The sequence below is a fragment of the Anas platyrhynchos genome, chromosome 18 (assembly GCF_047663525.1).
Source record: "Anas platyrhynchos isolate ZD024472 breed Pekin duck chromosome 18, IASCAAS_PekinDuck_T2T, whole genome shotgun sequence".
Lineage (NCBI taxonomy): Eukaryota > Metazoa > Chordata > Aves > Anseriformes > Anatidae > Anas > Anas platyrhynchos.
The window spans coordinates 14,383,821-14,399,981 of NC_092604.1; the positions used below are offsets into that span (position 1 = coordinate 14,383,821).

General features: G+C 37.4%; 1 protein-coding gene across 24 annotated transcripts in view; it reads left to right on the top strand.

The window, feature by feature from the left end:
* RALGPS1 (Ral GEF with PH domain and SH3 binding motif 1) overlaps positions 1 to 16,161 on the top strand; it is a 146,308-nt gene that overhangs the window by 106,702 nt on the left and 23,445 nt on the right. For 22 of the 24 annotated variants that reach the window (XR_005260026.2, XR_005260028.2, XM_072025506.1 and 19 more), the window contains 5 exons: positions 9,052 to 9,178; positions 10,044 to 10,195; positions 11,454 to 11,505; positions 11,791 to 11,871; positions 15,670 to 15,775. Coding sequence is in view for 20 of the 24 variants with exons in the window: in XM_072025506.1 (XP_071881607.1) it covers positions 9,052 to 9,178; positions 10,044 to 10,195; positions 11,454 to 11,505; positions 11,791 to 11,871; positions 15,670 to 15,775 (518 nt within the window). In the remaining 4 variants the exon portion in view is untranslated. The remainder of the gene's footprint in view (positions 1 to 9,051; positions 9,179 to 10,043; positions 10,196 to 11,453; positions 11,506 to 11,790; positions 11,872 to 15,669; positions 15,776 to 16,161) is intronic. The other 2 variants (XR_011804046.1, XR_011804047.1) reach the window with 1 other exon arrangement.

Genomic DNA, 16,161 nt, shown 5'->3' on the forward strand with positions numbered 1-16,161 from the left:
CTGCCAGTTAGACAATGAATGCCACCAGCATTTTGTAAAATCCAGTTGGATTTTTTCACCTATGTGACTGCAGAAATGCTACTAAAGGCATTTATTAGGCTTCAGTGGCTACTTAGGCTTCAATGTACTTTACTGAAAAAAAAAAAAAAACACAAATTAATTCCCGAGGAAGGTTAGTTAAGTAAGTTACTATGAATTCACATCAAAATTTAATTAAGCATGAAGGCAGTAACTTATTATTTATTTCACAACATTAATAAATATAGTCATCCACATTAGTCTTGAATAATTCCAATGTAAGATATACAAATACCAGTAATGAGTTATTTGACCATTGAGAATTAAAATAGCACATTCTAAGTTATTCAAATGAACATTATTTTGATTGAAAATTCATTCAAGGCATATTTTGAGATTATTTCCACTTCAACCTTTGTGCATCAGGAGTAAACCCTTTGTAGTCAGCAAGCTATGATCCTAAGAGATGATTTGAAAATAGTTTAGGCAGCAGTTCAATGTTCCAGTCAAAAGCATAGAAGTCCTATGTATAGTCCATTAAAATGGACTATAAATAAAGGCTCTTGTCCCCAAAAGGCAGCCATCAGCTCAGTTCTCCTGATAGTTAGAAAGTTAGCATGTTATTAATAGCTGTAATTCTGTTTGATTCTGCGGTTAAGTTCTGCATGTGACATATTTGCTTCTTACAGGCTGCCATATGTTTCCAAGTATAAAGAAAAGTTCAATATGGTGGTAATGATTCCAAAGTTAATGGCAGACATAAGTGCAGGAAATTATATCTTCTTCATGTCCTAAAGCATATATACTTGTGTTGATGATAGAAACTGATTTTTCTTTTTCAAAAGCATTGTGACTTCATATTCTACCCCACTTCAGCATTCTCTCTTTCAACAGAAGAGTAACAATTTACACTAGCCAGGGACCTTTTTTTTGTTTTGTTTTGTTTTGTTTTTTTCCCTTGAAGTATCTTTAGGAGTGTGAAGCTCAGTAAAAACAGCTATATCCTCCAATAGTCCTGTTTGCTGGACTGGAGAAAACCATGTGTCCATTTTCCACTGTGGTTGCCAACTGGTTTTTCAGTAAATTTTGAACAGGAGGCAGACATCTGATTAAAGTGAATTTCTTACAACCGGCCGTGATTTGTATATTATTAGTGGCTATGATGGTCTTATTTAATTACCAAACTCATATATAACTGTGAATAGTGCTTTCACAGAAAGTTTTCATGCTTTCCAAAACATTGTAGAGATTCTTGTTGCTTGCAAGTAGCATTTAAAAAGGAGCTTTAAACTGTTTAATTGTATGTGTTTGAGGAACTGTGTCATTCACACAACTTCCCTGGTAGCAACTTAAGTCAGTTCGTTCTGCCTTGCTACGGTGAGAGGGAGAAGGAGGGAGAAAGGGAGAGAGTGAAGGGGGCTGGGGAGAATATGTAACTGGAGAGCTTATAGTATGCTAACTGTTCACAGTTTCCAGTTGAATTAGCTGTAAAAGACATCTGTGTTCCTGCAGTGTTGGCTAGGAGGTGCCAAGCATTTATGGTACAGCTATTAAACAGATTATTTTGGAAGGTATAACTTAATGTATTTTTCCAGAACAAAAGAAAAGTTCTAATGTAATATATAGCAAATAAGTTAGCTTTCTAAGCAACTTAAGTTCCTTAGAATTTGCACACTAAGTGTAACACAGTATAGAAAACTTTATGCATGTTCTTTATCATCTTAATGCTGAAAAGTTCAGGACTCATGTGCTAATCAGAATATAGAAAATGGTTGCTTGCTGTCTGAAATATGTCTATCCTGTCCTGGAAGACAAATATAAAAAGATAAAATAATATTAAAATAATAACCATGCCCAGGAAATCACCTCTCTATTATGAAATGAGTGACTCAATGACCAGTCTTCAAGTTTTTGTGTGCTTTAACTAACCCTTTTATTAAATTAGGAGGGGTTTCTAGCATTTAGAAAGCCTTTCTAGCAACATCTAGGCCTCAGCAATGGGCCCTTTATTTGGGGATTTTTGTTATGCAGTACTCAGGAACAGTTCCTCAACCTTCCTTTATTTTAGTTTAATTTAATTCATTTTGTTTTCTATGTTTTGTTTTGTTCTGCTTCTTCTAAACAGGCCTCAGTATAATTCTTGACGGGACAATAAGTAGACTAGAGGTTTTACCTTACTGCCCTAGAAGGAACATGGAGCAATTAATCTGAAACCAGTGTATTTTCCTTTTTGTTACTGGGATAGATTCCAGCTCATTGTGTTGAATCCATTCAGTTTTGAGAGCTGCTGAAGAGCTTTTAATATGTATTTTAATTATTAGAAGTGATAGATTCATCAGATGTGAACTATGTGATATGCAGGACTTGAAAATGTACAAAGAAGAAGAAAGAGATAGTGGAATGTTAAGCACATCTGTAACTCTCTGGAAGTAGGTATACTACACTAGTGACATCCCTAAAGTACTCTCAGAGTTCTAGAATTTAAAAAAAAAATCCATGTAAACACCAAGTCTGACATTTAATTTTGCCATTTGTTTTACTGGTTGCTTTGGTAACTAATAAATAGTTTGTGTTAAGTGCTTTAGCAGCCAGTCTTTCTGTAGAAATGCGGTTTGTCTAATCCTCTCGCAAGTGCTCGATTATTGCTTCATGTGCATAATGTCTGCTTTTCCTATGCTGTACTTAAACTAGAAATGGCAGAACTTTGATTTCTTCACAAAAAGTTTACAGACCATTCAGAAAACATTGCTCTTTAGTTTCAAACTTATGCTCGCTTCTCATCTCTCCCTTTATGATACTTTCCCTACAAATTTTTAAAACTCACTTGAGTATTTTCAAAATAAATTAATACCAAATAAATGTGTGGGATTCACATGTTATCATCAACCACTAAACCCAGCCAGAATTAGTGTACTCTCTTTTTTTTCTTAATAGACCAAAGCTTCCTAAAAATTGTAGGATGTTCTGTAAAAATCATCAGAGAAGACAATCATGATGAGTTTTTAATTTTTTTAAATCACTTTCTAGTACTTTCTATAACTTCCTTAGCAAATGAGTCTCTTTACTATCCTAGTTTAACTTACATTTATTTTAACTACCAAGCTATTACCTAGGAGTGCTAAAAATACATAAAACAGCCAAAAGACAAGGGATTTTATCTACTCTGTGTCTCTTTCTTAATTTTTGCAAGTTTTTTGTTGATGGATTGATTAAAGTTGTGTGGTTATTTTTGAGCTCAGACTTCAGAGTCTGAGTTTCCTTGCAGCTATGCTGTCATAATGGATATGTCTTCACTGTCACTATAGGTGTTGTCCAAACTCACACATTACTCTGCAGATCCAGCTGCAAGAAAATCAGCATTTTTACTGAAGTGTAAGTAAGGGTTTTGTACATCAGTGAATTTATAAAAGTAACACCTGAAATTGAAAATGTCACCTCTATTCAGGGAGCACCTGAAGGAAATACACCTAAGCATGTTAGTGCAGTCAGAAGTGCATTTGAAATATGGTTAGTTGTACCTAGTCTTAATAGACTGGCACAGACAAAGGTGTCCTAGGTTTCTGATGGGCTTGTCCAGTTTGCTGACTATATTAAACTAGAACAGTGATCTTACCTGTACTGTAACTTTATCTTTTACTATCATTAACCTATTTCCATGATTCTGCTCTTGGAGATACTGGATTGAGAATTACTGAGCAGACTCCTCTACGGTTCATTTTGTATTTTATTTGATACTTCATATATTAGCATCAACAAACTCCCCTCAGTGTCCACATTACTTAATTTGTAACAGCTGGTCTCCTTTTTTTTGGCAATTTTAGTAAAGAAAATAGGCCAGAATTGAATAGTCCAAGAAGACTGAACTATCACACATGCACACAGGTTTTTCCTAATACCCATGGAGACAGGTGAATGGAGCCACGCTTGCTTAAACTGTACGTGGACATTAAGGGACATCTTTATCCTGAGATCCAGGAATCATCCCAGCATGATTCACTGTTATACTTAAATTTATGGGAAGGAAAAATATAACTTAATTTTCTCATTGAATGTTCTATTTTTCTGTTAATCGTGTTTAGACATTAGAAAAGACTGATGCATCCGTCAGTGTTTATTCACTCGTTGCAAACCATACTCTTGGAATTACTCTTTAAATTAGTGGATGTGTTCAAATGCAAATTTGAACATAAAGACTACATCAAAAGAGGGCCACACTATATTCATTCCAAGCATTCTTGGCAACAGTAGGGGGGTAGCATTTGGAAAAATAAAAATTTAAAAAATTGGTCAAGCTATTGTTGTTACAGATTTGAGGGGGCTATGGAGAAACACCTTATAATAAATTGCCTAATAAATGTATTCTGGAGCTCTGTAAATGTAAAGTAGGTTCTAAAAAATAGAACCTGAAAGTGAAGTGAATCAAAAGAACACCAGGTCCCTCTCTCTTAATATCTCATTTTGTTTGTTTGTTATGAATTTGGGGGTGGCATTAGTTGACCAAAGCAAGTCAATTAAGTTTGAGGAAAAAAGGAAATAACTCCTTTTAAATAAATGTGAATGTTTAAAAACACAAAGTCTGTAATGAAACAGTGAATTAAAGTTTTTCTTTCTGTGAAATTTTTAGAATTAGAAAATCTTGATCGCCAAAGTAGACAAATATTCTATACTAGTTGTTGTCCTTAGGATAAAAAAATGCACTTTACTTTTAGTAATGTTGCCAAACTACTTTTTGTAAATTTATCTTTACCTTAGAATAGAACACTAATTACAGCAACAGGGATCATGTGGCAGAAGTGTTTATGTTCCCTGTATTCCCAGGGTGCATGGTATTAGAAATGGTTTGTTAGGTTTTTTTGTTTTCAAGTGAGATTTGTTGTGGGGCACAGCGGAAAAGTGCAGCCAGAGTCCTGTTCTTACCATGTTCTTGTCTGAGAAGCCAGTGCAACACTGCATGTCATATGCATCGACAGGATCTAGTTGCAATACTTTGAAAATGAAATCTGTGCTTTGACAACAGCCGTCATTCTAGATTTAATAATTTTTATGTCTTTCTTGGTTGCATACACAACGTTCTTCTTCGTTTCCTTATGGTGTGTTTTGCAAGTAGGTCTTTGTGTTTGACAGTTTTACTCACTGACTTTGGTTACAATGGCAACAGAAAAGTCAAAATTCACAGCAAAGATTTAAGTAGAGAATCTGTGTCTTAGAATGTCCTTATTTAGTTTTAGAAGCAGAGCTAGTAAACACCAATTTTGCTTCTTAGCTACTCATGAAAAAATAGTAACTAGTTGAAGCTGTTTTTACCTTCTACAAAAAAATTGTGTCACTTAAATTTTTCATCATATAATATGCAAATCATTGCAGATTTTTTTTGTTTGGATGCCTAGTATTGGTTTATTGATAGACTTAGCAAATAAAAATTGTGAACCATTACTTCTTCACCCTGTTGCTTTATTTAAAAGCTCTGGAGACTGTAAATGTTCACATGTTCTACTGAAGGATTGCAAAAGTAACATTCATTTATAACATTCGAAGGATTATTCATGGAAAAATTATGCAAAGGAAAAAAACCAGTGAGATCCTTTGGGACATGTGTAAACTTTTCCAAATGTTCTTGCCACAGACCGCTAAACAGTACTCAGTTCATTCTGATGAAGTTGTCTTACATTCCCTACTGCAAACAATTTTTAATAACGTTTTAATATTTTTATACGTTATTTTTTCTACATGTCAGCATAGACTTGAAAATGATGTTGAGAAATAATGAAAACCAAACTAACCCTTGTTACTGCCAGCTGACTGGAAAATCCTACTAAGAGTGCTTTGTCTCCATGAAAGGCAAAAAAAAACAGAATAGCAATCATGGTAACAGTATGCACTAGGAGTGGAGCCAGGAGAGTTAAGAGAGTTAGTAGTAGCAGATGACTTCAGTTGTTGGAGGGAAAAAAAAAAAAAAGAGAAGGGGGGGGGGGGGGGAAGGGCAAAATAACTCATTCTCAAATGAATTTAAGTTTTGGAGTTTTGTTATCAGCAGTCTCAGGCATTGTCCCCCAGCTAATTGCTCAGCAGTCTGGTATGACCATAAACGTCCCTTGGTCTGTGCAGGTTTCATCAGCATCTCACCACTTACCCTCCTTGGCATACTTCTTGGCACAGGCTTTCTTATATTTTACCCCTTTACAGAAACGAGGTCATCTCCCCTGTGCTCCATAACTCATGCTGACACCCTCTGCGCCCCTTGTCTTCTTACTGAATTGACTGTACCCTGCAGCAGTGTTCCAGTCTAACGAGAGTTCTGAACTTCTCAGTTCTTCTGCATAGACATTTGACAGCCAAGCAGATGTAAAGACTTCATAAAGGTTTATAGGCTCAGATTCTTTTTGTCTTAACCCAGAGTTAACAGAGACAAACTGTATATATTTTCTTCTCTTGCCTTGGAGATGAAGAAGATACAGAACTATGTAGAAAATGGTCACTCCAGAGAGTATCATCGGCATATCTGATACTTGTCTTCACCTTCTCCCACAAAACATTCTGTTTTCATTGGGATCTTCCCTGAAGACACCTAACTAGGAATTAGAATAAGTCCATTATCTCCTTTCACAGGACTGATCAAAGCAATTGTAATGTCTAATGGTAAGGAAGCCAGGTTGGAACTGTTGGCTTAAATTGTAAGGCTCCTACACCTATTCCAACAAATTCTGTCACCACTGGGACACCTCAACTTACTCGGGCAGTATTTTAACCTGTACTGAAGTCTGATACAACAGGTTTTATATCAGTCCTCAGTATGAGATGCACAGTCCTCTTAGTCATATTACATCATTTGTTTCACTTCTTTTTAACAAACTTTTTCTTTTCTCTGTCCAGGTAATAAAAGCTCTTGCTATAATTAACTTATAATGATTGCAAATATTTTTGTTTCTGTTATATTCATAGTGTAAATTTTACCCCATGCTTCTGAAGTGGGGATTTCATTTCCTAAACTAAAGTGCACTGTAGATTCTCAAAGATCTATTATTGTTGATAGACATCATCTCTATTTTTTATTTAGAGGCTTTTGTTACAGATAATGTTTGAACCTATATACTACCTGGAGATAAAGCCAACTTTCTTTGATTTTGTTATGGCTTGATTGTGTCAGCACAAAGCTTGCTATATTGCTGTTTTTTTCTCTAGATAGATGTTTTGATGTAGTCTCCTTGCTTTGTGTCAATGAACATTGTCTTAGAATCAAACTAATTGAACAGTCTTACTGCTTTGAGTTTAGTGACTTTCCGTGGTAAGAAACTTAATCCTTTAAACTGTTATGTATTACATCTAAATAACTTTGTTAAATTTTCTATGGCATAGTGGCTGTGTGAAAAAGCACTGCAATATACTAGTACTCATTTAAGGCTGTGCTTTGAGATTGCTATTCTTTAACAGGCTGTAGTTTCAACAATTTATTAAACATTGTTTCAGTAGCTCTCAGTGAACTGTAATGTCATCCACTTAAAAGGATTTAATGTAAATCATGATTTAGAACTGGCAATAGCACCAGAGAGAAAGAACTGAACAACACAACAGGTAGCCATAGAAAACTGAAACAATCCTGTAGCCACATTAAGGGGCATCACACTTTCTGTTTATACTCTAACTGGTGCTCAGCCTCCATGGCAGAAGAGGAGAGTGAACCTTCTTCATCTTGGGGAAAAAGCTTCTAACGTTTTCATAGAAATGCAACATCTTAATTGAAAATGTAGCAGAACATTGTACTCAGCCTTTTTCTTCTGACCTCCCAGGCATATGGTTCTGGTTGAATCTCTGGATCAAGAAATGATTAAAAGTGCATTTTTTTAGAATTGCATGTGACCTTTAAACATAAGACATAGTCTGAAGCCACATGCCAGTGACTCATGCTACTAGTGTCATGTTTCACAAATTCTCAGTTGTGATAAACAAATGGTAGCAAAGCCAAGCAGGCAAAAATCCCCTCCTATATATGATGGTGTACAGGAAGAAGGCAGAAAACAGGGTTTAGTGTGTTTTCTCTTTTTCTTCTTTTCTCCTCCCACTAAAGGATGATCTGATGAACGGTGTTACTGAAAATTCTTCTAATGAACTTAATTTCTTCTCTTGGCTGCTAGAAAGTTTCCTATTTCTTCTTGTTGTGAGGCTTTTTTGTTTGTTTGTTTGTTTGGTTGGTTGTTTTTTTTTTGGATCTGTTTTGCTGCTACCTAATCTGTATGAAGGCTGGAAATAAGCAGGTGCGGGGCAGACAGCCACTTTCATGACCGCCATTCCCACTTCTGTCATGAGTAGCAACATCACAACCAAATATTTATCAGTGAAATCTTAACTGTTTATTGTGAAGCCAAGAATAGCCTTGCATTCACTGAGTATGATGATAGGACTTGTTGTTCACTGCTGTATTGCAGAGTTCGTTGCTGATCTTTTGCAAACTGCATCAAGGAACTGGAACAAGAATATCTTGTCCACATTTTCCATGGGGCCTCATAAAATGTGTTAAATGAGAGGAAGAATAATTGCAATGAGACATTGCTAAAGCTCATAGATGAGTGAGAAATAATACATCTGTCTGGACATAGATACGTGAAAAGCCTCTGCTTTCTCTTACATGCTTAAACAGTGAGTCAGTATAAGCAGATTGTTTACAATTTATTAACAACATAGAGTTGTGAGTAAAACACTCCCTGCTCACACCCGAGGTACAAACGGACTGTATGGTTCTGCATGTTACACTTCAGCACATCCAGCTTTTTTAAGGGTGCCAAGATTTTTTTGTAGGAGTTTATTGTTGAAAGTATGTGCAAAGCTGTTTTAAAAATTGCTTCCAGGCAGTTCAAGTATATAGAGATGAATTCATAGTAGAAATGGATGCTATAACCCCAACGTGGAAGAAATACTTACTCAGAAATGGTGTGTTCAGTATATCTGTAGCAATTAATTTTAATCAGCAGCTAAACACACAAGCCCATGACATTTATGGGTTTTGCATCACTTCAACGTTAAATTATGTGTGTCTTTTAGGTCCATCTGAAGTGTCAGCAATTATGAAATTCAGCAGGAGACCAACATGTCCTGATGCCTCAGTAGCAGCAAGTCTTCCTACACCTCCAGTACCAAGGCACAGGAAGAGTCACAGCCTGGGAAACAAGTGGGTGTACACCAGGCTGTCTCACCATCAGGCAATTTTGCACATCACAAAGGTTTAATCTGGCAGCAGAACGCTCTTTGCTTTTGCCTCCTCCCTTTCCTGTATTGCAGGAGAGTTTCAGGCTTTAATGTCTATTTTGTAGGTTTTCTCTTTATGCTTTGTTTACACTGTTCTCTACTAGTGCTAGAAATTGTCAGTACCCCAAAGTTGTATAGCTACTTTGGCCTGTGGACACCTGGTTTGCAGAACCGTATTTTATTTGTTTATTTATTTATTAACATCTTGACTAATAAATCTAAGGAAACATACTGGCTTCTTGGCACTCATTATCATTCAGGAAAGTTGTGACCTTTTGGACTGTTCTATAGGTTAGAAACATTTTTCTCTGTACCGCTTAACAGCTAAGTAAGAGCTCCCCAGTTAAGGGTAGCATATACCAAATTTCACATTTAATGGGTTAATAAAAAAGTAGTTCGCATAATTGATGTGTTAGTTCAGCTTAGTGTATGATCACTGAGAAGTGCCTTAGATGGAGCCTGCTTGTTTCTTCTACCTTTGCATCTACCCGTGATGTTCACATACTGTACAGAGAGGAATAAAAAACTTACATAGTTTCCCATTTGCAGAGAAGTAATCATTGTTACTTAAAAAGGCTGCTAAAATTTGAAACTTGTTCAGGTAGTCAAGGAGCATATATAGAAGCAGCGTGAAAACGAGCAGTACCATTTATCTGCTTGCTACTTAATAACCCATAGATATTTATGATCATTGTATGATAAAGCAAAGTCTAAGCAGAAAAATCAGACAGGGTTGTTATCAGATAGCATAAGAAGATTCTTGCATTTTCCTCTCTATATTTTTCCAGCATGATGTGTCAATTCAGCATAGTGGAGAGCAAAAGTGCCACCTTCCCGACGGAGAAGCCACGCCACCTTCTGGATGACAGTGTCCTGGAGTCGCACAGCCCAGCCCGCAGCCACGCACTGAACTCAGTTTTCACCAATGGCATTTCAATAGGTAGAGTCTGGGGGGGAATTGATATACCTTTTTTTGGGTCCCAGTTCTCTGGAAACTCTGAGAGATCCCCAAAAGCAGGAAATCATGAAGGTTATTAGCTCCTGGGCAAAAATTGATCCCTTTTATAGGAGAAATTAAATCAGAGCTACTGCTCAGATATTTAGTCAACTTTATCTCAACTTTCCAGAATTACCTAGTGATGGTTTTGATAAAAGTGGCATGAAGGAGCACTTTCTTCCTATATGTTCTGTACATAACACGGAGTGTTTGTTAGTCTTCACAGGTTAAAAAAAAAAAAAAAAAAGTGCTACTGCCAAGACAGTATATATTCACAAAGAATATATTTCTTTTACAAAGAAAACTAGTTTTAATGATGTATTTTAGAAGGTGAGAGAATAATTTAGCTACACTCACTGAGACATGAAAGAAGCTTAAAATAAACTTGTGAAAAAGGTTGATGGCAATAACATTATGGTATTATAATTAACTAACTATAATAATAAAAACATCAATAATCTGTATTCTAAGCAAAAGAAAGGCAACCTTTTATGTGACTTAGGCTATTTCTAGAATAAGAAATAGACTGCAAAGGCTAGCAGAATGCTTAATCAAGGAGAGCTTGACACTAAGATGATCTTTGAACTTCTGAAAATACAGCCACAGTTCACTTCAGTGTTATACTGAGCATTAGAGCATCTCTCTTGGACATATTAAAACTGAGTTAAATAGTTATGCAAGGGAAGGAGGGACAAATTGGTCATAGGCTTCAAAGAGAAAAAGGGATTATCATTGTGAATTCCATCACATTGATTTGTTATGGCTCCTAACAGCAGCTGGCATACCGTCTGTTACAGGTGTGCTTGCTTGTTGAAAACAAATAATGCTACCTTGTCTAATAACTTTGAATTACAGATGTTGAGGTAGAAATACTGCTTTACAAAGTGATTGTATTTTGTGTTCTTGAAGTATTCAGCTTTTTAAGGAAAGGCAACATAATTAAAAGAAAAGTAACATGCAGATATCTGGTATTTAAGCACAGTAGCAATGATGACTTCATTCATCAGTGAGAAATTATAAATAGGCTGATGTAAGCCTCTTCCAATTTTAGATGTTACCATGGTCTCTAAAGACCAACTTGGAAACATGATTTCAATGAGCAATTTCCATGATAGTATATAAAAATTATTCTGGTGAGCCACATACAACAGCTTTTTATTGGTGGTTTTCTTACTCCTTCTCTGTACTCCTCTTTTTCTAGATAGCAGTGAAAGCTCAGAATTTAGTGAGGAGCTGTCATCAGGGCTTGAAAGGTGAGTTAGTTTTTGTTTACAGTCACTGAGCGCTATACAGATTTAGGTGATAAATTCCTGAATGATCCCTAGCATAGATAAGCACTAAATAGTGATTTTTATCAAATTATTGATCAGCTAATAAAAAATTGAAGACATTTTTGACGTAAAGTTCTGTCAGGTTGTTGTGTTTTTCTTCCCACGGACCTGAAAAAATTGGGAAATACCTCTTTTATGTTTACCAAACCCTAATTGTTGAAGTCTCAAACTAGACTTTAATTATCAGATATTTACATTCACAAACAGGGGTCGTTTGTACGCCACACTTGGGCCTAACTGGAGGGTACCAATCCGGAATTCTCCCAGGAGTCGAAGCTGTGTCTACAGGTACAGTTCAGGCCTACTTTGCTCAGTGTATGGTGCTAAACTTTTATTTGTGTCTCTGCTCTTTCCTAGATCAAAAAGGTATTTTGTGTCTTAAAGTATTCTTGTGTGACTGTATCAGCTTATGTGACTTTTTCTGTCCCACTTGTAAACATTCCTGTTAATGCTAAAACAGTGTCAGGGCCAATTCAGATGAAATTCAGTTCAGGTGCTGATTGAACTGGTAATTACACCTGGCTTCCATATTGCAGAAAGCTGTTGTTTACTTTTGAGTTCTGTCGACATTTATCAGCAGTCCTGGCAATCGGGGAAGGTCCCAGTAAACTGGCGGCTAGCAAACGTGATGCCCACGTACAAGAAGGGCCGGAGGGTAGACCCGGGGAACTATAGGCCTGTCAGTTTGACCTCAGTGCCAGGGAAGTTCACGGAGCAGATTGTCTTGAGTGTCATCACGCGGCACTTACAGGGCAACCAGGTGATCAGGCCCAGTCAGCATGGGTTTATGAAAGGCAAGTCCTGCTTGAAGAACCTGATCTCCTTCTATGACAAAGTGACGCGCTTGGTAGATGAGGGAAAGGCTGTGGATGGGGTCTACCTTGACTTCAGTAAGGCTTTTGAGACCCATTTCCCACAGCATTCTCCTCAAGAAACTGGCTGCTTGTGGCTTGGACTGGCATGTGCTTCATTGGGTTAAAAACTGGCTGAATTGAGTCAAATCCAGTTGGAGGCCAGTCACTAGTGGCATTCCCCAGGGCTCGGTACTGGGGCCAGTCCTCTTTAATATCCATATTGATGATCTGGATGAGGGGATCAAGTGCACCCTCAGTAAGTTCGCAGATGACACTAAGCTAGGTGCGTGTGTCGATCTGCTCAAGGGTAGGAAGGCTCTGCAGGAGGATCTGGATAGGCTGGACCGATGGGCTGAGGTCAACTGTATGAAGTTCAACAAGGCCAAGTATCGGGTCCTGCACCTGGGGCGCAATAACCCCAAGCAGAGCTACAGGCTGGGAGATGAGTGGTTGGAAAGCTGCCTGGTGGAGAAGGACCTGGGGAGTATTGGTTGATAGTTGGCTGAATATGAGCCAGCAGTATGCTCAGGTGGCCAAGAAGGCCAACAGCATCCTGGCTTGTATAAGAAGCAGTGTGACCAGCAGGTCTAGGGAAGTGATTGTCCCCCTGTACTCAGCTCTGGTGAGGCCGCACCTCGAGTACTGTGTTCAGTTTTGGGCCCCTTGCTACAAGAAGGACATGGAGGTGCTTGAGCGAGTCCAGAGAAGGGCGACAAAGCTGGTGAGGGGTCTGGAGAACAAGTCAAGGAGCAGCTGAGCCTGGAGAAAAGGAGGCTCGGGGGCAACCTTATCGCTCTTTATAAGTACATTAAAGGAGGCTGTAGTGAGGTGGGGGTTGTTCTATTCTCCCATGTGCCTGGTGACAGGACGAAGGGAAACAGGCTAAAGTTGTGCCAGGGGTGTTTTATGTTGGATATTAAGAAGAACTTTACTGAGAGGGTTGTTAGGCATTGGAATGGGCTGCCCAGGGAAGTGGTGGAGTCACCATCCCTGGAGGTCTTTAAAAGACATTTAGATGTTGAACTTAGCGACATGGTTTAGTGGAGGACTTGTTAGTGTGAGGTCAGAGGTTGGACTCGATGATCTTGGGGTCTCTTCCAACCTAGAAAATTCTGTGATTCTGTGATTCTGTCAGTTTTATGACATTACAGAAGCAGGTTTGTCATGAAGGCTATATTAGCATTTAGATTGACTTGTTTTTAATAAAATTATTTGTGATGAATAATGAGGTTAGAAGGATGCCTTCTCTACCCTTTCTCAAAATTTCCTTCTTGACTTGTAGGACAGCTACCCATAACATCCATTTGTGTCAGAGAGCATTAGTAGGATGTGTTGGTTTTGTGCAGTATAGAGGTGTGACCTTGGACCCAGAGTAGGCGAGGTAACAACTGCAATGCATATGTAGCAGGTACTCACAATACTGCTAGTCACTAAGCCATGGACTTTTCAGAAACAGGTAATCCATTTACAACCCAAAGAGATGTGATGTGGAAAATAGTGTGTAGTTAGTCATAAAATAATTTAAAAAAATAAAATAAAATGATTGCATTCATACCTGTTGGAACTTGATAAATTCTATGATAGTTGGAAGTGAAGAAGTATATATAAGCAGTAAAGAAAATAGGGCCCGGGTACAGTATTCTGCAAATACTGAGACATAGTTTGAGTTAAAATCCAGTCAGTTTTTATTTTGTCTATATTATTTTACTATGGCTTTTGTAGAAACATTGATATAATACATAAATGTAAGTACAGCCATTTTACCTGAGCTAGTAACATCTGACAGCAGCACAAGTCAGAAGTTGTACAGGATTGTAAATACATGTATATACATTATAAATAAATAAAGGAGTAACATTTAAACAATATTTCAGTTACACCTGCTTCTGAAAAATACTCCCTTATGCACCTCTGTATAACAATACTGGGAAGAATACACATAGCACAGACAGGGCAGTTCCATTTGATCAAAGTAGTTGTACCTGCCAGTTTGAAGTGCAGGTCTTGTATAGGTAGGTGCTGCTGTGTATATCACATTCAGTAGCCTGTGTTTTTATGGTACCATCTGACTTGTTCATATACAGAATGATGTTTCTTTTGCAACTGACTGTGAGATTGTGTGCATGTCCTTTTCCTTGTATTCATTATCAGACATGATTTAGTTGTCTCTGATAAACTTCATTGGAACTTAGATTTACAAAATATCAGGATTGGGATTACATGACAATGAAGAGAGGTTAGCAGCAGATAATTTTAGTAGATCATCACTCACTAATCAATCTTTGGTTGTTATTAGCAACTGTTTATATTTCTAACTTAGCCTGTACTTGGGTTCTTTCAGTTGCAGCACTTTTTATTGTAGCATGTGGGAAGCTCTATCAGGAAGCCTCTGTCAAGGCTATATGGACTCTTTACCAGGGATTTGACTCTTTATTTGGGAGTGTAGTGATAGGACAAGCTTTAAACTAAAAGGCGGTGGATTAGATATAAGGAAGAAACTCTCTGCTATGAGGGTGATGAGGCAATGAAACAGGTTGCCTAGAAAACTTAGGGATGTCCCACCCTTGGAAGTGTTTAAGGCTAGGTTGGATGGGGCTTTGAGCAACCTAGTATAGTGGTAGGTGTCCCTGCCAGTGGCAGGTGGATTGGAACTAGATGGTCTTTAAGGTTCCTTGCAACCCAAACCATTCCATGATTCTATGTTTGTACAGGGTATGAAAATAATATTTTAATCACTGTACAATAACAATTTGTTACTGTTACTTAGTTACCTCAACTTTTTTTCCAATTAGCCAAGGTAACGTCATATATTTGTTTTTGATAGCTAAAGCTTCTTTTAAGGTAAAATTATATTTGTGGGAGCTCTTATTGCTGAAATTTTAAGCTATTAATTTTCAGAAATCCAGATAATTTAATTTACCAGAATAAAAACTGAAACTTGCTGAATTTCCCTTTGGCTTCAGGCCTTAGTATTTATTTTGCTTTATTTTTGTTTTATTTTTTATGTCTAAGCCCCGAGAATAGAATCTTTTGTTAACCTCCGATTTTTAAAGATTCTGCTTCCCTTTAGATGTCTAGGTCTGGAAAATACATATTTATAGGGTCAAATGTCTAGTGATAAAGTATATTCAAGGCAATACAGGAAAAGTATTAGAGTTAATATTTAGAATTATATTATTTACCTCTTGTCCTTCTTTAGCTCAAAACATATGGTAATGTTACGTCTCTCTAGCCCAACAGGGGCCGGCAGCTACACATTAGGTAGTTCTACAGGAGTCATTTCCATGGAAGGGCCATTAAGGAGAAAAACACTGCTCAAAGAAGGCAAGAAACCTACTGTAAGTGATTCCGTTCTCCCTGTGATTCTAATTCAGTTGTGATTGTTTTAATTTCTAGGATTACATTCAACTTGCAGACTGATAGTACACAAAATAACATTCCTTGTTATTACCAACTGTAAAATCATGTGGAAAGTTTTAACTAGGATATAACAAGGTTGTAATTCTCGCATGTCATTTGATTTACAGCAGCTTTGTTTCTCCCTTCATTTGCACAAAATGTCTCTTGTGGCAGCAAAGCAAGTCCCAGACAACATTCTAAATCAGCATGCATTTCTGTGGGGGCAGAAATATAGTATCATGGTGAAATGGGAAGGCTGCTAAAGGTGGATGCCCTTAGCATCCACCCTTAGCATCAAAGTCATGGTCATTCATACTTACCCTAA